Source organism: Argopecten irradians, chromosome 15 (genome assembly GCF_041381155.1).
Source record: "Argopecten irradians isolate NY chromosome 15, Ai_NY, whole genome shotgun sequence".
Taxonomy (NCBI): Eukaryota; Metazoa; Mollusca; class Bivalvia; order Pectinida; family Pectinidae; genus Argopecten; species Argopecten irradians.
In genome coordinates, this window is record NC_091148.1 from 1229776 (window position 1) to 1251369 (window position 21594).

Here is a 21594-nt window from a genome sequence, read left to right on the forward strand (position 1 = left end):
GATTAACCAAACTCTTTCACTCGGGTTAATATATCCCTTTCCACCTGACAAATCCATGTAAGATTTTATTAATCTTTAATATTAGTTTACACGTGCATATTACTCTCAATCTATAGTAACATATTTATTATTATCATTATAAAACTATTGTTTTAATCGATAAGTTGAATTATTAAATCTCATACACTGTAGTCTATACACATTGTTTAAATATTTACATTTTTTTTATTAATGAATCATTTGAGAAGATCGTATACTTTATATTTAAGTCATTTCTTTTAGATTTTTAATAAATTCTTGTTTTAAATAATATTTTTTACGAAAAAATAGCACTTTTTGGGAAAAGCGAAAACGAAACATTGCTCTTTGTCATCTCATTTCACTCTGTTACTGGTTTTGTCCACAATTTTACTCCTAATTAAAAATGATTCCATTACATTTTCTGTATATGTGTAAATAAGTTTTAAAATTAAAATCCGGGAAAACAGTTTTTGAACGACTTAATAATAGGGAGTCCAGGTAGCAACGGACCACTTCTTTGTTAGTATATCTAGCTATACATTTCCAGTTTATGACTCTAGAGTCCGATGTAAGCGAAAAATCAGTGTACAGTATTAATTCTAGATGATATATATCATGGTAACATCTTTAAAAATATTGGTTGCCATGGTAAGGAAACGGAGGCCTCTGATTGGCTGAAATTTAAATGATGTCTGAATTAAGTGAAAATTGATATATAGAGGTTACGAAGGGTGCTGAATAACATGGTATCACTTTTTAAAAGATTGGTTGCCATGGAAACAAAATAGACACCTCTGAGTGGTTGAAATTTAGATATTATTAGATATAAGTGAAAATTGGCGCATATGGATTATGGGGTATGCTGAATGAGATAGCAACAGTTTTAAATACATTGTTGCCATCGTGACAAAATAAAAGCACCCTGAGTGGTCAAAATTAAGATTGTAGCCTTTGTGGTGCTGGTATTATTTTTAAATTATACATACTTTATTTGAAAATTAAATGTAACTCTGCTTCCCTCTTAAATTATTTTTAATTCAATTTAAAATAGTTTTAATCCACATACAAGAGAAAAGGATAATTTTAATTTGTATCTTTTGAGTTTAAGTTGCTAACGAAAATATATATCTTTCCAATAATTATTTGATTTCTGATATAAAAATGGAAACTATTTGTTTCACCCAAGAGCATATCTAGCTGTTAGGCTTTTTTTGTATTGTTAGGGAAAATGCAATAACAAAAATGCAATGATTTTAGAGTGCATATGTTAGTTCAGAAAAATTACATATCATCTTCAAGATCTTCTGCAGTGCACAAGTTTATTTCCCTTTATACATTCCGAATCGCTACAATTTTAATGTTTATATTTCATGATTATATCTCTGATAATGGGTAATGACTTGTATGTCTCATAGAGTTGCAATAGGAGTTTTTGTACTCCAAAGCCTTTTGTAGGCCATTCTTGAAATATTCCTACCTTTTATTCTTATTTGACTAAGTTTGCAACCTTATTGAATACGTTTTTGTTCTCTCATGTAAACAATATACACATGTTAATTTTGTTATTACTTTTATTGCGACATATGGGCATTGAGTCAAATCCTGGTCCTGGACCGGGTGAACATTAAATCTTTAATTAAAACATCAGAGGTTTGCGGAATATAATTGAATATATAGAAAAATTTTGCAGGTGAATATGATATATTTTGCCTAACCGAGACACAACTTGATGCTTATATAAATAAGAATGTCAGATTGCTTTAAATGGTTTTGCGAAATTATAATTAAGAAATAAATGCTTGTGTGAATGTTGATACTATATTATTGTAGATATTTTACAAAGCTTTGAAAAACAAGATATTAAAAATTATTCTGTTGGAATGGAGTTGTCTCCGCGTCTCAATATTAATGAACAGGAAAAATATGTCAAAAGGTTTAGGTATTGGATTCAGATTTTGGTATAAACCCAGACACTTGTTACAATGAAATGTGAGCTTATTATGAGCCCAGACACTTGTTACAATGACTTGTGAGCTTATTATGAGGATAGAGATATACGGACGCTCTCAAATGATCGAGAATATATTAACGAAAGGTAAAATAGCACCAATTGTGTCCTCCCATGACCCGTGCCTGGTAAACTTTAGGCAATTTTCGGTGAAAGTTTGTATAATTACTTTATGCTTATTTTTTTCATAAGGCTTGGCCGATATATTTACAGTTTCTAGAAATAATTCAAATATGCACCTGTGTAATATGTGACTATGGAAAATAAATAAATTGAAAAAAGTATTTTTTCCGAAATATTGCGATTGGCCTCCACTGAAGGTCAAACGAAGCCTATTTACTGTTCAGACTCTGATAAACAAGGCTTTCCTAATATAAACCAACTCTCTTTCGCGTGCGATTTACTTTAGCGAATGTCGCGATCAAAATCGCGAAAGTTTATCTCCGCAAATAACATCTATATCATAATTGTTGATTGGAATTTACATTTTTTAGGTTCAAATCAAATTTTATTCAAAAAGATCATAATATTACATAACATATAGTGTCCTCACCCAGGAGGAGATTCATTCATCACCCAATCATATATACTTTATTTCACTCCACCTTATCTACTTTATATACTATTTTTAACCTTACTTTTTTAATATATCGTTTTTTATATAATCCCTGTACAATCTATAACGTATTCACGGCGTAGCAGAGCGTAGTAGTACAATTTATAACGTATTATTCCACAGGAACCTGTCACGAGTTTCTAACCAACAGTATTCATAGTAGTATAATATATATACATACATACTGTTGGTTAGAAATTCGTGCCAGTTCCCTGTGTCTATAGCTATTCTCAATAAGCCCCTATTTCGCTCCTTCTGGGGTAGGCAATGTTGCGCAAGCAATAAAGTCCATGACCCACTCTGGGAAATATGTATTCAGGAATATCAATATATTGGAATCGACACCAACCACATATCTTATCATTGGGTACTTGGCAGTTATAGCGTGTTCGTAGGCATCGACCACTTTGTGAAGTTTGGGGGACTCAAACGTCTTAATGGTGTCCTCGAAAATGGTGTTGACTGAAAATGAAAGTAAAGTGTTATCAGGATATGAGAGTAAAGTGAATCTCGATTATCACGAACTCGGTTAGGAAGAATTTTTATCTATAACGATATAAAAATGTAGTACAACAATTTTTTCTAGGAATAATTTTCATAACGACTTTCTCAAATTAATTCTTGCGTCCGTTTACTTCATTTTTTTTGTAACAATTGTATACTCAAATAGTGAATTACTAAATAACCAAATACACCTCTAGAAGTTTCCATGTGTATGGCTGACTTTATATATAGTTCATATTATTATTGTTTTCTAGGAATAATTTTCAGTGTCATTCGAGTTATATACGAGTTTTACTGTAAATGTAACATTGTCCGTCTTCATATTTTCCCTTTCTTTCCGTTAACATTATATAATATGAAAGACAAATATATGTTCTACCACTACGTAGCACCCAGCTTCTACAGACGGTTGATTTATCTAGATCTGTTGCAATAATAAGACGCGCGTCGGGTGTGCTGGTTGTCGTCAAAAGTTTAAATGAAGTGATCGGCTTATAATCAAGTTAGAAGTACGCGATATGTTCTTTGTTCTCAAAATTACTGGACTTAAAATACTAGACTTTAATGGTTTATCATGACCGAGAACAGAATAGATTTTTTTTCTCTATGAAACAAAAGAAACCAATACAAAACTGTCCAATATACTATATAAGTTTCGTTCGTTACATTTATGATGTTCGTATTTACAAAGCTCTATATCTTTGAACTGCGACACAGCTCTGCACGTGACCTTTATGTTTTTATTTTCATAGCAGACGTCATGGATGTCTACATGAACACAAAAAGTAGGACCAATTTGATCGGAGGTTTTGATTGAAACTTAAATTTAGCAGTTCCGCCAGTAATAAGACTGAAATGATAGCGTCCATTATTTCATTGTGCATACATACTCTTTTCTGCGTATCCCGCGCCGTAAAACTCCTTTGTTGCATCGTCCAGCTTATCGAAGTTCCGGTGAATAGTTGCCTTGATAGCTGGCATATCGGTGAAACCAGTGCTGAAACAACCTGGCTCTATGATATGTACAGTAACACCAGTTCTATACAGCTCCCGTCTGAAACAAATTAGTCTGGTTAGAAATGACGAACCCTCCAATGACACACAACATCAGGTCTACAAGCACCGGAGTAATTGTACTTTTTCCGATAGCAATGACGATAGGTCAGAGTCAGAACATGGGAATAGAAGAGGGCGTGATTTTGGAGTAGTTGCTTTACTATGGCGTAAAGACATAAAGTTACCTCTGTACTGTAATGGCAGGGTTATTGGTTTGCATGTTAACGTTAGAAATATGCAATACTATGTTATTGGAGCACTGATGACTTCCACTAATTTACCCCTATGTCATTTTAAGTTACCAACATGCGTCTCGTTAACCTCTTTCCGGTTTACACAGTACTTATTGGTAGCAATTTGGCGCTTAGAAAACATCACGTTTAATGGTATCTGTGCTGGTCCGGAACGTTGAGAAAGCGACCATCGCATTTACTACACGATTCGACAAGATCAACTTTAGACGACGGTACCAAAATATTATAAGTTGACAATCACGCACAAATTTCAGGAGTAAGCATCCTCCTTCATTAGCCCTGTTCCTGCTACCGAATTCTTTTGATAAATGGGCCTTTAAATTTCCCATCACTACTGCGATTCCATTTTCTACATATTTATCATACATGTCACATAACCATTACATGGTCTGTGTCTAAGCAGTCTATTGCAGTGATAGATGTAATGACAGCGATAATAAGGTGACCGCCTTATATCCCTACGGCCCAAATAGTCCGAAGGCCCATTAGTCCTAAGGCACATTAGTCCGAAGGCCCGATAGTCCGAAAACAGATAATATAATTGGGATTTATATGCGAACAGTACTTGAAATGAAACAAACGTTTATTACATTTTTCGATGCAAAAGATTTGTTGTAAACTTGCTAAGGTATACTTACATGTATGTGGCTATAGAATTGATACGGAAAATGATATGAAACAACGAGATGTAGCGTATTTTCAAAAAGAGCATAATCTTGACATACATAAACGTATCTGATATTAAAGAGTATATTTTTTTATATGTACAATGCAATCCTGTTTAATATTTCCCCAAAAAATATCATTATGCGGACCATTTCCATCATTATGGGTAGAATAAACAATTCAAAGAATGGGGAAGCAAAAATAAGTCGTTAAAGACATGTATATATTGTACAATATAACGACGTTTACAGGTATAATAAAAGTCATTTTTCGGTAAGATTTGATTATATACATCATTTATTCATGGAGCAATGTTAATCCTAATACAAAACAGTGTACAAAAGGCTAACAATCGGACATTTTAAAGCTTGCATGTTTGTAAGATAATCCATAGAATGTATGCTTGTGAGATATCCTATAAAATGTAAGATGTTATTTTTTTTTATATATATATATATATTTTTTTATATTTTTCATTTTGATGTAATTTTGACCTGGCATTGCTCCATGAAGAAATGACAACTTGCTGTCCATAGAAATTGTCAGATCAGCAGTGCCGAAAAATGTTTTCGTCAAAATACGTTAATTATAACAACTCTTTAACTTTCAATATTTACTAATTTTCGGACTAACGGGCCTTCGGATTATTGAGCCTTCGGACTAAAGGGCCTTCGGCCTATTGGGCCTTCGGACTAACGGGCCTTCGGACTATTGGGCCGTAGGGATATAAGGGTGTCACCGATAATAACCCCTGGAGTATCAAGGATGATGTCGCGTTGTTAGATGAGCTTGAGTTTTGAACTGAGTTATCGGACTTGCATTGTTCTTTGTAAATTGGCGCGTACAGTGTCGAAGAAAAGGTTTGCTAATGGGGGATAATGCCACATTTTTTGACTCCTTGTGTTGTTTTTTTTTATATACACATATTATTTGCATATAATAAAAATATATTTAATCAGTCCTTCGTGATGTCACTTAACCTGAGTGTATCCGAATAGCCTTCGGCAGCAAACTTGGACATACTGTAAGGACCAACATTTGTAGCCGCTAACTTCCCGGAACCGCTTGTCATGTTGACAATCCGACCTCGAGATTTCAAGACGAGAGGAAGAAATGTACGTGTCATCCGAACCATCCCGAATAGATTGACCGACAGGGGGCGCTGGTAATCCTCCTCAGATAGCCACGTGACTGGTCCGAAATGTCCCATGGTTCCTGCGTTGTTAACAAGTGCCCATAATCCTGTGTAAAAGGGTAATATACCCATTCTATCAAACAACATTGCAATTACAGTAAAATATTCATGATGCATGTTTATTTACATCGCCAAGCGATTTAATTCAAAGACGATTTTTATTTTGTGAATAATAACATATCTCCACGTTTATGGTACTAATTTGCAATATATATTCGATGATTTTATCGAACGATTGAATTCCTTTTGAATAAGCAATGATAATTCATGAATTGAGAATTAATAAATATTGTATGCACCACATTTGAAGTAGGGCTTTGTACATTTATTTCCAAAATACAATAATGTATGTAATCACTTTATTTTTAGCTTGAATTTCGTTTGTTGAGATATCAGTAATAAATACACAGGGTTCCTTCCTTTGTCCCCTCTTGTTTCTTATAGTCATTATGCTCGGTAACGATGAACTGAATAATGGTCTTATATCCTCATGTGTTCAAAATATTAATCACTATTCTGCATTTTGTTGTTATTTATTTACTTCTTTATTTATCTATTTATTTAATTATTCATTTGTCAATCTATATTTATTTCTTTATTCAATAATTTATCTATTCCTTTATTTATCTAATAATTCATTTATTTATTTATTTATCTATTTATTTATCAGTTCTGTAGGATACAAGTCGGGTTATAATTAATAATATTTACTCTACTTAACCTGTGTTTTCCGGTAGGTGTTCCTTCACTACCTGGTACGCCTTTTGGATGCTTCCTTTGTCGGTAACGTCTAGAGACACAGCTGTAATAGTGGTACTGGCTTTTCGATATTCCTCTAGAGCTTTGGTCGTATAACACCCAGCGAAGACATTGATTCCGAGGGTGTCGAGTCTGCGAGCTAGTAATTTCCCAAATCCGGAATCACAGCCCGTAATTAACACATACCTTCCCTTGACATCTGGGAGTTTTAAGCTTCTTTTGATCCATTTCAGAATTAAGATTAGCAGCAATAATCCGACAATTTCTAAGATCATTGTTCAAGAATACCTGTAGAATATACACACATTGCACTCATTAGATGTCACCAGACATTATTGGATTATGAAAATCTTTTATGTGTGGATATGAAGGATAGGGAAGCTCTACCCAAGCAACGTTAGAAAGGTGGCAAGCGTATACGGACCAACATAGCTTTGACAAAATAAACTAAAAGCAAAGCAAAATTTGACACAAAAAATGTACAACACCTGACAAAACACGACTGCTTTTGTGGTTGCAGACAACTTTTTTTTGTAAAACTACTGTCAAAACTATGTTGCTTAAGTGTATATTGACCAAGAGTATATGGGCCATCGTAGTATTCCCTGTCTCACTATCACTGTACCCTACTGTTGTTTCCCAATAATTTTACACATTGAAGCTAAGCCTTAACTAAAGATTTATATGTTTAATTGAGTGGATTATTTATTTCAACTTTTTAACATCCAGAGTCATTTAAGGACATCCCAGATTTAGGAGGTGGAGAAAGCCCCGCAGAAAAACCACCGACCAGCTGTCAGAATTTAACAGCTGCCCCACACGCGAACTTGCGAGAGTTAGAGAAGTGGAGGTATTGTGAAATTATGTCGAAATATCGTATCTGTTCACATATGTGTTGGGGGAAAATAAGTTGATGTACTTATTGGGGAAAGCCCCGTAGAAAAATCACCGACCAGCGGTCAGTATTTAACAACTGTCCCAGATGGGATTCGAACATGCGAGAGTTAGTTGGAGAGGTGGAGGTATTGTAAAATTATGTCGAAATATCGTGTCTGCTCTCATGTGTGTTGGCAGAAAATAAGATGGTGTACTTATTGGTTGACGGTCTATTGACTGTAAAGTTCAAGTATAATGTAACCTACATATACATAGTTGTTTACGTCTTTAGCTAAACTAACTTATACACATCCTTATGTACATCCTATTACACACTGTTTACAACATAACGACGAACTGAATGGATAGATAAAGAAGGATGAAACAACAGATGTTTTATAAGAATATTTTTATATCAATTATCATGTAACAAGTTCCTCCTTTTTTATGAAGGCGAGCAACTTCAGCAGATGCGATATAAAGTTATGTATTCGTCAGACATCTGCATGTAAACAGATATATTCCATTACTAAGCTAGCATGTATAAATTGCTAGTCTAAGCATCTGCATGTAAACAGATCTATTCCATTACTAAGCTAGCATGTATAAATTGCTAGTTTAAGTATTTATCAAATTCAAATAAATACTTTATATTATTAGATGAACTGACAGAAATGTCTGAAAATTAACAAATACTTACATGAGCTGGAAGAGATATCCTAATGTTATGTACATATAACCCTGTGTCCAGTGATCCGTGGAAACACACACAAACATTTACATTTGTGTGTGTAATACATTTTATGTTTAAAAATACATTTTATGTTTAAAATACTGACGTTCCATCGCCACGCTGGGTTTACCCTTTTGTTAAATACGTATGACATTCATTGATACAAATATATTTGACAGTTTGTAACAAGCTTACATCAAATCCAAAGTTTCTCTATACTTGCTCTATATAAATTATCTGGTTTAATTTTGTCTATAGCATTTTCTACTGTATACAGAAATGATCTGTTCCTGTAAAGTACTCCTAGCGATGTAACTTTATATATCGTAGTCACAACATATTTGACAGATAATGATAACCTTACCTCTAATCTCTCTGTGACTTGTTCTATGTAACTTTCTGTTCCTGTAAAATACTCCTAGCGATGTAACGTTATATATCGTAGTCACAACATATTTGAGCGATACTAATAACCTTACCTCTAATCTCTCTGTGACTTGTTCTATGTAACTTTCTGTTCCTTTAAAATACTCCTAGCGATGTAACGTAATATATCGTAGTCACAACATATTTGAGCGATACTAATAACCTTACCTCTAATCTCTCTGTGACTTGTTCTATGTAACTTTCTGTTCCTGTAAAATACTCCTAGCGATGTAACGTTATATATCGTAGTCACAACATATTTGAGCGATACTAATAACCTTACCTCTAATCTCTCTGTGACTTGTTCTATGTAACTTTCTGTTCCTGTAAAATAGTCCTAGCGATGTAACTTTATATATCGTAGTCACAACATATTTGAGCGATACTAATAACCTTACCTCTAATCTCTCTGTGACTTGTTATATGTAACTTTCTGTTCCTTTAAAATGCTCCTAGCGATGTAACGTTATATATCGTAGTCACACTATATTTAAGCGATACTAATAACCTTACCTCTAATCTCTCTGTGATTTGTTCTATGTAACTTTCTGTTCCTTTAAAATACTCCTAGCGATGTAACGTTATATATCGTAGTCACACTATATTTGAGCGATACTAATAACCTTACCTCTAATCTCTCTGTGACTTGTTCTATGTAACTTTCTGTTCCTGTAAAATACTCCTAGCGATGTAACGTTATATATCGTAGTCACAACATATTTGAGCGATACTAATAACCTTACCTCTAATCTCTCTGTGACTTGTTCTATGTAACTTTCTGTTCCTGTAAAATACTCCTAGCGATGTATAACGTAATATATCGTAGTCAAACATATTTGACAGATATAATAAGATAACCTCTCTAATCTCTCTGTGACTTGTTCTATGTAACTTTCTATTCCATTAAAGATTCCTAGCGATGTAACGTAATATATCGTAGTCACAACATATTTGAGCGATACTAATAACCTTACCTCTAATCTCTCTGTGACTTGTTCTATGTAACTTTCTGTTCCTGTAAAATACTCCTAGCGATGTAACGTTATATATCGTAGTCACAACATATTTGAGCGATACTAATAACCTTACCTCTAATCTCTCTGTGACTTGTTCTATGTAACTTTCTGTTCCTGTAAAATACTCCTAGCGATGTAACGTAATATATCGTAGTCACAACATATTTGAGCGATACTAATAACCTTACCTCTAATCTCTCTGTGACTTGTTCTATGTAACTTTCTGTTCCTTTAAAATACTCCTAGCGATGTAACGTTATATATCGTAGTCACAACATATTTGAGCGATACTAATAACCTTACCTCTAATCTCTCTGTGACTTGTTCTATGTAACTTTCTGTTCCTGTAAAATACTCCTAGCGATGTAACGTTATATATCGTAGTCACAACATATTTGAGCGATACTAATAACCTTACCTCTAATCTCTCTGTGACTTGTTCTATGTAACTTTCTGTTCCTTTAAAATACTCCTAGCGATGTAACGTAATATATCGTAGTCACAACATATTTGACAGATAATGATAAGCTTACCTCTTTTAAGTATCTATTCCTGTAAAAGATTCCTACATTTAATATTGTTGCTGCTTTAGATACTGTAGTTATTTACTTTATATTTAAATAAATATATAATATCCCAATGAAGTGTATTGCTTATTTCACTATTTTTGTAAATACATACTGTATAAAAATATCAATCTTAGATATAACTCTCTTTATATGGAACATATTCATCCACTATTTGCACGAATTGAGCATGTATGTTTGATTTGATTGTTTATATAATCTTCACATTTTAGAGGAAATAAAGATAATAATAAAAAGAATAATAAGTATAGGAGAAACACCTCAAACTGTGGAATAGACAAAATAAGGAATTGTTCGAGGCCCGTAACTATTCATTATCTCGACTATTCCACAGTTTGAGGTGTTGCTCATACTTAAAACATGGTACTGAATTCGAATGTCACCGCATGGTACTCTCCACTATAACAATGGGTATTGTTTAACTATTCCACAGCTCCAGGTAAACCCTTACTACCTATTTAAACTTGAGACCTATTCATGATTCATTTCATTACCTCACTCGGAGAACAAGAATCATGATTTGCATGATTTTTTGAAAGATCCATGCACAGGTACTATATGGTACTCACACTGAATCATTTACTCAGTTTAGTTTTCACTGCTCAACATACAGGACCATAAATATGTAGCTATGTATGCAGATTTGAATACAGTAGTGATGATTTTTGGATATAAATTTGAAGTGATTTGAACAAAAAAATCCTTTCCCATGCAGCACAGGCCTTTGAAGGAGCTAATCAAAATTTAGAAGAAAAAAACCCCCGAAAAAAACAATAGATGACATCACAGCCATGTTTTAATCGTAGTTACAATATATTTGATTGCTACTGTAATAAACTGTAAAATAGTCCTACTTGTGTAACTAAAGATGGCGTAGTTACAATGTATTTGACAACTTTAGAATTGATAAATAAAATAAGGAATGAAAATGAAAAAAAATATTGAAATTTTTTTTCTTCATTTTTTTTTTAAAGATGCTCCACCGCCGACAGAGCATAAATGATATTCATCATTTGAACAATAATTGGTGTTTAACCGTGTATATATATATGCCTAATTAACACAAAAAATAATATAAAATAACTTGTTTCGCCTTCGATGACTGCGCAATCAGTATTTCATTTCATATAGAATATAGTGCCTTGGAATTTTTTCGGGATGCAATTAATTATTTTTCATATTTTTAACTTGAAGTAAAATTAGAAGCTCAAACTATTCAATGATGATAATGGTGTGAAGTAAGTAACTTTTGTAACTGAAGAAAAATACTAAGTTGTCTGCTCCTGTTTTTGATAATGAAAAAACACCATTTGTCAGCGGTTGAGCATCTTTAATACATTGTAATATTATAGTTAATTATAATAAATAAGTGGTAGGCCTAAACAAATAATTGTTTTCGAAATTTTTACTCTTATTGATAAATGAAAATAGAAAGATAGATAAAAATTAATAGATAAAAAATTAATAGAAAAAAAGTGCCTTAAATTAAATACATAATTAAAAGAGGTATGAAATTATGTGATATATTACTGTATATATTTCATATTTTCCTATTATTTTGACAGTTTTTGGTACAACAAAATAAAAATGTCAAAACATGTCCCACAATATACATTGATACATATATTTAATCTAAATTCTATATTTGATTTAAAAAGGTGATTCAATTAAGAGACCAACTGTCACGTACATGTGACCTATTTTTCAATCTCCCTTGGAAGGTCTCTTACAACAATTTTAATTGTAGTAATACTCAGATAAACTATATGATCATGTACAGGAGTATATAGTGTAGTGATATCGCAGCTGTTATATATTCATTCAATGTACCCGGTAGAAATCAGGATAGTCTACGTAAAAATAGAATATACATGTCTCTATTGTATCACAGGTGTAATTAATTATAAGAAAGACGAATTTCATTTCATTCCGGTATCTATAATTATATATTTTTATAATGATTTACGATCTGAATGTATGAAAAACTATAATATTTAAGAATTTATAAAGATTTTTATGTTATGGACATATACATGTACTGTACATTGTAAAAATGTGGGAATAAAAAAAACGGTTATGGTGAGATTCTCTGTAGTTGTTTTTTACATTTTCATAACATAAACATGTATTCAAATTAATCCATATATTTCAATTTACTTAAAATAATCTCTTCAAAATTTCAAATTCTTTTTGGGACTCTTTTTTTTTCTATGAAATCATTACGCCGTTATCTCAACCAATCAGAAGTGAACTTGCAAGCGGCGGCGACATTTATGATATACACCTAATGAAGTAATTTTCATCCAATGAAAATGCTCGAAGTCGAAATTCTGTCATTGAAACTCCAGCAAACGATTGTGGGTACATGTACGTTGACGAAAATGGCATAATCCAGGACCGGATAATCTTTGGTATTTCTTCACCAGTGTAAGAGAGAAACTGATAAACATCGGTGACCAACTAACACTAGAAAAAGCCATACAGATTTGTCAGCCACATGCGTACACAAAAGAACAAAATTTAATGAAAACAATAAGCAATATTCATGTATCATTGAATAACACATTATGTAACACAAACAAATGCACAACACAAAACAAAGGGTACACAGAAAGATCAAAGGCCACAAGACCTGTCCAGACAAAGAAAGCAATCAGTACAGCTACAGAATACACATGTGGAAAGTGATGTTACAAGGTTCATAGCCAAAATTGCAATTAAGAAATGGAACAATTTTACAAAGGCATATCGGCCTAACAAAATGCATGAAGTGACATCCGAGAGAAAACCGACAGGTATATAATTGTTTTATTGATAGTATATATCGACACAAATTTATATAAAGAATATGCATTCTCCAGTCTATAAGGAGGCCCCAACAAATGCAAAATAAATTTCAAGCTTGATACTTGGTCCCAATTTTTGCCCGAACTTGGTGATCCATCCCTTGAAAATTAAACACTATGTGTCAACTGTTTGTTCATTAAGGCAAATGATTAGAAACTAATCATTATTACATATTAGTTTTATGTTGTTTTTGTTGATATGATGTTTCTGAAATTATGATGGAGAGAGCCTGTTAAGTTTCGTGTATCTTTATTCGATGTTCCAGCTCGTTGTGAGCTTTGGGAACGAATACACACAACTTATCCAGGTGTCACGTAATTTTGATTGGTCAAAACTGTTTCGGAGCTAATTAACGCTATATGTAACAAATGCAGCGATTGGTCAACGTATAGCGTGGGTTCTTAAGGACCTAAGGCATAAAATATCATTACTGACAATATATGGTTATGTAAGTTTACCTGAGTCTAAAGTGATACCGACACGGACATTAATTCTTTAACAATAGATGACAGCCAGAGTAAAAAGCTTGTTCCGGGGTCTTGATTAACACTGAGTAAATGGATTAACTTGAGGAGCCGAACCGAACAAAAAACCGGAATGCTGAGTTTAGATAATTGTAATACAATTGTTATACGCAAGTATAATGTGATATCTAGCTGTCTTGGACAATAAAACACTTAAGGCGCTATACAACAAGGATTGTTTTTTTTTTAACAAAATAGAGTTTTTGGTTAAGATATATTGAGTTAAAAGATAGACTATTTTCAGAAATAACTTTATTTATATGTATTTTAGTTAAAATTAAAAATGGTATGAAATATCAGTATGATATTAATAAAAAACACATTTCAGACACATAGACTTTCATATTGTTAAGTCAAACTCAACACCCATTTGTGGTTGCAGATCATGCATGGTTCGGATTTTAATCAAATTGACATACTCTGTACGTAGATGTTAAAATCCCAAAATGTTCTCATGAACTTATATTAGAGCGATATAGTGAAACTTTCTATGGTGTCGGACTTTTTTTTCCAGTGAATGTAGTATTCATATTGACCCAAACGCTCTGCGACGTAGACTGTTAAATTGGGGACCAAATTAGATCTATGATGAAACCTGGGTTGCTTTTATACACAGGGCGAGACGGGGGTATACGTAGTTTGACGTCATTTCAAACTGGCGCAACACGATCCTGTTACATAACGGCGTAAAATAGATGCAAACATATATTTTTGACATTCAAACCACGATCCGCGGGGAATTTTCCGTATTATAGTACGACGGTGATCCGTTTTTGTAGTAAAACGTAGTAAACAAGTCACGAGCTTATACCTCATTCATATGCCATTGGCCGGAAAAAAGTGATCACGTGATTGACTTTGACTTTACTTTCTCTGACCTGCTATTAAAAATACGTAATTTGTTCTTTTGACCAAGGATTTATACGTGATACGTCCTTATTTTTCAAAACATTGGTTAAACACTTTTTTTTTATTAAATTAACGTCCTATTAACTGTCAGGGTCGTGTAAGGACGGCTTCCCGTGTATGCGATGTGTAGCGCGTCTGAAGTGTGTGGTGCGTGTTTGGGAGACTGTGGTATGTTCGTGTTGTGTCTTCTTTTATAGTGGAACTGTTGCCCTTTTTATAGTGCTTTATCACTGAATCACGCCATCGAAGACACCAAGCAACACACCCCAACCGGTCAAATTATACTGACAACGGGCGAACCAGTCGTCCCACTTCCTGTATGATGAGCGCTAGGCAGGAGTAGAAACTATCACTTTCATAGACTTTGGTGTGTCTCGGCCAGGGGACAGAACCCAGAGCCTACCATACAGGGGCATGCACTCAACAGAAGGCCAAAAGTGAGGCGGTGCCAAGGAAGACGTTAGGAAGAAGATAAATGATAAATTCCTTAATTTAGTCGCCTTTTATGATTGTGCAATAGGGGAGCAGTTACAATTCTAACGTCCTACCTGGAATAAGAATAGAAATCCTCAATCACTATTATTGTAATGTACAATGTAGTATAAATAATAGAGAGAATTATCTTCTAGAGACATTGATGCTTTTTTTTTTTTTTTTTTTTTTTTACTTTCACATCAAACCATGATATAATGTTCAAACTTTGTGTTGATACACTTAAGTCCCTCTGCCTGTCAACAAAGACAAAGAAGGAGTTTCCAGTCTCTTTGTATGTATACATGTATGTTTCTGGTCCATTGTGTAAATGCTGGCTAATTAATGATAAAAGGGAAATACTGAATTGAAAGTTTTCTATTTTTGATAAATTTATTGCTGCATAAAACTTTATTATAACAATCCATTTTAGCTACAGTGTAGATAAATGTTTCACACTACTCGGATATAATTTATTGACAAAATATTATTTGTTACATATTGGACATCCTCAAAATGTTCTGACTTGACGTGATGATCTATGGTAATTGCCCAATAAATAAAACTCAAAGTATGTGCCTTATTTTCATATTCGTTTTACAAGTTATATAGAAAATCCGGAAATTTGAATACGGAAACGAGTTGAAATTTGTATAGCGTGAAGACGTTTCCGGTGTAATTTTAGTTTTTTTGTTTTGCTTTTCTTGTGCAGACGATTTTGACAATGTTGAGATGCTTAACTGTCTGGGCGATCGGAAAGTACCGTGACATTTGAAAGTTGTCGATCGAGAAAACATAAGGTATGTCTTAACTGTTGTCGTGGTGTAAACAGAGATTGACACACGACAGACAAGTTAAAATAAAATGATGAATTATGATTTATTCTGGACGAACAGCCGGACATGCAGTATATACAGCTGTAGTACATGTTTCCATGTAAAGTAATTGACATACATTGTTGATAATAGGCCTTCTTGTTTGTTTTCTTTTTTAATAATTCAAACCCCTCATCGTAATGACATGTAAACTGATAACTAGTCTAGTGTGATCGATGATGTCATTGTAAATGTATCTACTCATCTGCATCTGTTCAATGACGTCACTTTTATATTTATATCTGATTCAGTTTGTGTCATAAGTTTATGGGCAATATATGTATATATATATACAAATGTAAGTGTATGTAAGTCTATTTATTTGTGCAAAATTTACATTGTATTTAAATTGACTCGAATTTTTTAGCTATACAAATGTAATTTTGATAATGTTAAATTGTGGCAATTGCTACAATGACCAGTGTAGTCTGCAATTTTTCAAAAGAAGAAGAAAAATACCATCATACCTAGCATTCTTACTGCTAACCCATATTTTTATTAATTCTTTTAGAACAAGTCAAGGGTCAAATCCGATAACAAGCTACCTATTTCGCAAGTTTTGTTTTGAAAACATCAATGATTTTACTCTTTTTAATTAATAAAGGTTGACCAATTTAAGCTATAATATAATTCTGCTTGTTAATGTCCATGCAATTACTGTCCTTATGTGAAACCACGCAGGCATACTTACATGTATGTATGCATACAGCTGATTATCATACATCATGATGATCAAAATCATACATGTGTTATCATGATCAATTAGGCCAACATCAGCTTTTCCTTATAAACAATTTCTTTTTCAATTCTATAAAGAAGGTGTATAGAGACCTGATATTGGACCTACAAAATCCTTTCGTTATAAAAATAGTTTGTATGTTATACACATATTATAGGAAATTTGAAATGAAAATTACTACATTTTATAACCATTAATTTGTTGTAAGAGAGTTCATTATAAGTTTGTTTTACTGTATATGTTTGCCCCACATTTCTTTACATATTCCCTTTTGTTGTAGTGATGCAGTGGTGTATGGGAACAGGTGAATAATGGAGAAACGTCCCTGATTACAATGGCGGGTCTAGAGACAGGACCAGCCACTCCAATGAGTGACATATTCCAGGATTCTGTGACAAAGTCACTGTCCGCTTTATGTCTCGATGCAAATTTGTCCGACATCAAGTTTGTCTTTCCTGAAGAACCGGGTAAAGTTGCCATCCCTGCCCACCGACTGATCCTGGCGATGCGGAGTGCAGTATTCCGAACCATGTTTTATGGCAGTTTGCCGGAGAGTGGGCCTGAGGTGAAAATTGTAGACATTGCAAGCGACATCTTCTCATCAATATTAAGGTAAGTGTTTATAATATATTGTCACTTGCAATGTCTACAATATATATATATATATACTGAATAAAGTCTGAAGATCTCCCTTGAATGGGGCGAAAGCGCTCATTTAATAAGTCAGTCGTTATTGTTTTTATTTCTTACTGATTAGCGTATATGTTGATCTGCGCTAAACATCTAAAGATTTTCTAAATTTGCATCCAAATTGAAATTCATCTGATCAATTTTCTGAACTTCTGATTCAAGAAAATCTCAAATTCTCCATAGTTAAGACAGGAGTTAAGGAAGTGTCTGAAGTTATCATTGTCTAATTATAACTTTCATAATGCTTTCCTCTGGATTTTATTTAAGTTAATGATCGTTTTCTTAAGATTAATTAATTCACCCCTGCAATTTCACAATGGTCTCTTCTAGTCCTTGAATTGGAAGAGTCTAAATGTGTCTTCAGGGGTGAATGCGTTAAGGAACCTTGATGAAATTGATCATCAGAACTACTTTGTGGATATTTTTCACATATTACTGGCAAAGAAAAAAGGGCCCAAAGGGTGAAATGTTTACATAGCAAACATAATTTCTGAACAATGTTTGAAATGTGGTATCAATGTAATAAAGTCATTCATGAATTTGATACATGTCAGTGATTTTTCAGGGTACTTTGGGAATTTTTTTTGGACAGGAATTGGGAATTTTTAATCGCGAAAAGAACGATTTTAGGTAAAAGTTAGCCATTACTGAACATGGCTGTTTTAGGTAATTATATAACTGTTTTATTTGATGTTACATGCTATTTTTACATGGACCTGTATTGTATCAACAAAACAATCTTATATCAGGACAGCTTTTTTCTCAGCAATTTGATTTGGGAATTTGTCATTGTAATTGGGAAAAATATAGGGGGTTTGGTATTGGGAATGGGGTCGTTTACCGACCAAAGTTATATAAGGAGAAAAATCACTGCATGTACATGTATACCCTGTTCGAGGAGGAATAGGATATTGATTTTTATAATGAAAATGACTTGACCCGTCACCGCAATTATATGGGTCAGTGGCGAGAATTTGATTCTGCAAGCAATGATTTATGTGACCTAAATAATCTATCGTCATCGTGATGTCATGATACTGTTGCCAAAACATCATACAATTGTGAAGAACTTGAAAAGATCTTGTGTCTCCATATCTTTACCTTAGGGTGACATAGAAAAAACAGATTCTCTTACTCTGGACAGGGATATCCACAATTTTACCGGTGCGAGATTTTATGCACGTGATATTTACACATGCTCATATAGGGTAATAGAAAAAGAATCATTCACCCTCTTTTGGGTGAGACATGAGATCTCATCCCTCGGGATTAGATTCTCGGCAAAGCCTTGTGGTTTGACAACTTAAGAATCTTACACTTCGGGTCAATCCATTTCATTTCATTCATACAGAGATGAACTTTATAATTTGTTTTGTTTTTACAGGTACGTCTATACAGATGAGGTTGCCATTGACGACGAGACTGTTATTCCACTCCTTCACGCTTCACAGAAGTACGAACTGCTGACCTTGCTCCACGAGTGCGAGAGTTATTTAGAAGGCGCACTGAATGTAAAGAATGTCTGTACCATTCTTAATCACGCGGCGTTGTTTGGCATGGACGACCTCATCAAGGATGCGTTAAGTTTTATAGAAATCAACGCGGCAGAGGTGTTCAAAGAGGAGTCCTTCACCTTCCTTACTCAGAGTAACTTTGCTATGGTGCTGAAGAGCGAGCGGATCGGAACAGCCGAAATCAACATCTTCAATGCTGCCATGAGATGGGCGGATGAGCAATGCAGCAAGAATGAGAAGACTTTGAATGGTGAAAATCGCAGACAAGCGCTAGGGAATATGTTATATCAGTTGAGATTTAACTTACTGTCATTAGAAGACTTCTCCAATGTTGTTGTCCCTACCGAGGTTTTAACTGATGATATACTACTCAAGTTTTATAAACTTTTCACACAAAAGAATTTTGATCCCGATACCATTACAAATTTTATCAAAACTCCCAGGCTTGAGTACCCTCCATTGGAAGTAAATCTTCAGGCGTTGACACAAATCCCTACATGCACTTTTGTCCAGTCGAGTGGGGTAAAACTAGGCCTGGTGGGAGAGAGGGGGGTGCAAAGTTTAGAAACAGTATCTGTTTATACAACTCAGCCAATGAAGATCAGACAACTCGATTTTGTTCCTACCCCCACGGGGACTCCCGACCATCCAAAAATAGGACACAATCCCCAGGGGGAATTCCGTATAGAACAAGCTCTGGTCTACATCGACGATGTGTCGGGCGAGGTAGTGAAGCCGATATACAAGGGGAAAATCCCCCTGGGGATGAAAACCTCAATGAAGTTTGATCTTGTCCTCCAGATTGGAGACTGGACCAAATTAGCCATCGGGGTAAGTAAGATGTGCAGTGTATGTGGCATCATGGTAGCCCCGGAGTATAGTAAGATCCCTGAACAGTACACCAGGAATAGACACGGTAACTCTATCAAGTCCCCTAACACTAAATCAGTCGCTGCCTTTGGTGGCAGCTTCCAGATTGCAACGTCGGGACAAAACATTATTAAGTCCATCAGGTTTGAGAAGGAATATCCAATAAATCTAAGTATATCCCAAACATAATCAGTCAGAGTCAGGTTCAGTGGTTACAGTGTCACACAAAATTCTTCCCCAAACATAATCAGTCAGAGAGGTCAGTGGGTTAGTGGTTACAGTGTCACAAAATTCTTCCCCAAACATAATCAGTCAGAGAGGTCAGTGGGTTAGTGGTTACAGTGTCACAAAATTCTTCCCCAAACATGATCAGTCAGAGAGGTCAGTGGGTTAGTGGTTACAGTGTCACACAATTCTACCACAAACATGATCAGTCAGAGAGCTCAGTGGGTTAGTGGTTAAGGTGTCACACAATTCTACCACAGACATGATCAGTCAGAGAGCTCAGTGGGTTAATGGTTAAAGTGTCACACAATTCTACCACAAATATATCTGTCAGAGAGCTCAGTGGGTTAGTGGTAAAGGTGTTACAGTTGTCTACCACCACTGAGTTGTGTGTTTGACACAAATTTATCTAGGCCTGGATTTCTTGACACAAAAAATTACCAAATGAGGTCAACACTAAGTCATCCCATTTTGTAAATTTCGGCAAAATTTTAGGCTAAGTCTGTTTTTGATTAAAGTTTATTTCTAGGAATCTTGGTAACATACATGTACTTTCTACATTTTGTGGGTTTTCTCTGGGTATAAGCTATCAAATCAGTTGAAATTAACCCTTTTTCAAATTTAAAATTAATTGGCCAATCAACATTCCAAAAAGAAATACAAGGTACCAACTAGCTGATGTTTTTGTGCAAGTTCAATTTTCACAGGTCATGCTTTCGTTGATCAAAGTCAAAGCAACATGTTTGTTAGCTAAGCTTTTGTCAGTTTTTAGCATTATATGTCAGGCCTATATGTCAAATCTTGTCAATTAAGTGTTGTTGGTTAATTCTGTAAGTGAAATTTACGTGATCTTTACCTACATGTATGATGTAGTAAGTAAAATTTACGTGATCTTTACCTACATGTATGATGTAGTAAGTAAAATTTACGTGATCTTTACCTACATGTATGATGTAGTAAGTAAAATTTACATGATCTTTACCTACAGTGATTGAGATTTTGCAATATATTACCAGGAAGGGTACTATATATAAATCATATACCGTATTCGACCCAATTAAGCGCCCGTGTCCCTATAAGCGCCCTTCCCCCATTTTGAAGCCTCGATTTCAATTGCCCAGGCATAAATAAAGACAAAAATTACACAAAATTGTAAAGGTTTGCAATAACTTGGTCTTATTAGCACATTTTCATTTTTTAAACACCCTGGGCG

The 21594-nt window shown here is 34.2% G+C and overlaps 2 protein-coding genes across 5 annotated transcripts; one reads left to right on the forward strand and one right to left on the reverse strand.

Annotated features, from left to right (window-relative positions):
- Positions 1 to 2705: 2705 nt before the first annotated feature.
- On the reverse strand, positions 2706 to 9196 carry LOC138308937 (short-chain dehydrogenase/reductase family 9C member 7-like). 2 transcript variants are annotated; one of them, XM_069249993.1, is made up of 5 exons: positions 9053 to 9196; positions 7042 to 7367; positions 6106 to 6367; positions 4040 to 4203; positions 2706 to 3107 (listed from the first exon to the last, which is right to left on the reverse strand). In XM_069249993.1, the coding sequence occupies exons 2-5, from the start codon at positions 7352 to 7354 to the stop codon at positions 2887 to 2889; spliced, it is 960 nt and encodes a 319-aa protein (XP_069106094.1). In that variant the 5' UTR covers positions 7355 to 7367; positions 9053 to 9196; the 3' UTR covers positions 2706 to 2886. The 2 variants fall into 2 exon arrangements, with proteins under 2 accessions (XP_069106094.1, XP_069106095.1); XM_069249994.1 differs by lacking the exon at positions 9053 to 9196 and adding an exon at positions 8656 to 8811.
- Positions 9197 to 14708: 5512 nt separating this feature from the next.
- On the forward strand, positions 14709 to 21362 carry LOC138308819 (BTB/POZ domain-containing protein 6-like). Of its 3 annotated transcripts, none has more exons than XR_011206151.1 (4): positions 14709 to 16268; positions 17363 to 17694; positions 19157 to 20619; positions 20741 to 21362. XR_011206151.1 is itself a non-coding variant. In XM_069249829.1 (3 exons), the coding sequence occupies exons 2-3, from the start codon at positions 17417 to 17419 to the stop codon at positions 20343 to 20345; spliced, it is 1467 nt and encodes a 488-aa protein (XP_069105930.1). In that variant the 5' UTR covers positions 14709 to 16268; positions 17363 to 17416; the 3' UTR covers positions 20346 to 21362. The 3 variants fall into 3 exon arrangements, 1 of the variants encoding a protein (XP_069105930.1); XR_011206152.1 differs by having other exon boundaries at positions 19157 to 20537; positions 20720 to 21362; XM_069249829.1 differs by having other exon boundaries at positions 19157 to 21362.
- The last annotated feature ends 232 nt before the right edge of the window (positions 21363 to 21594 follow it).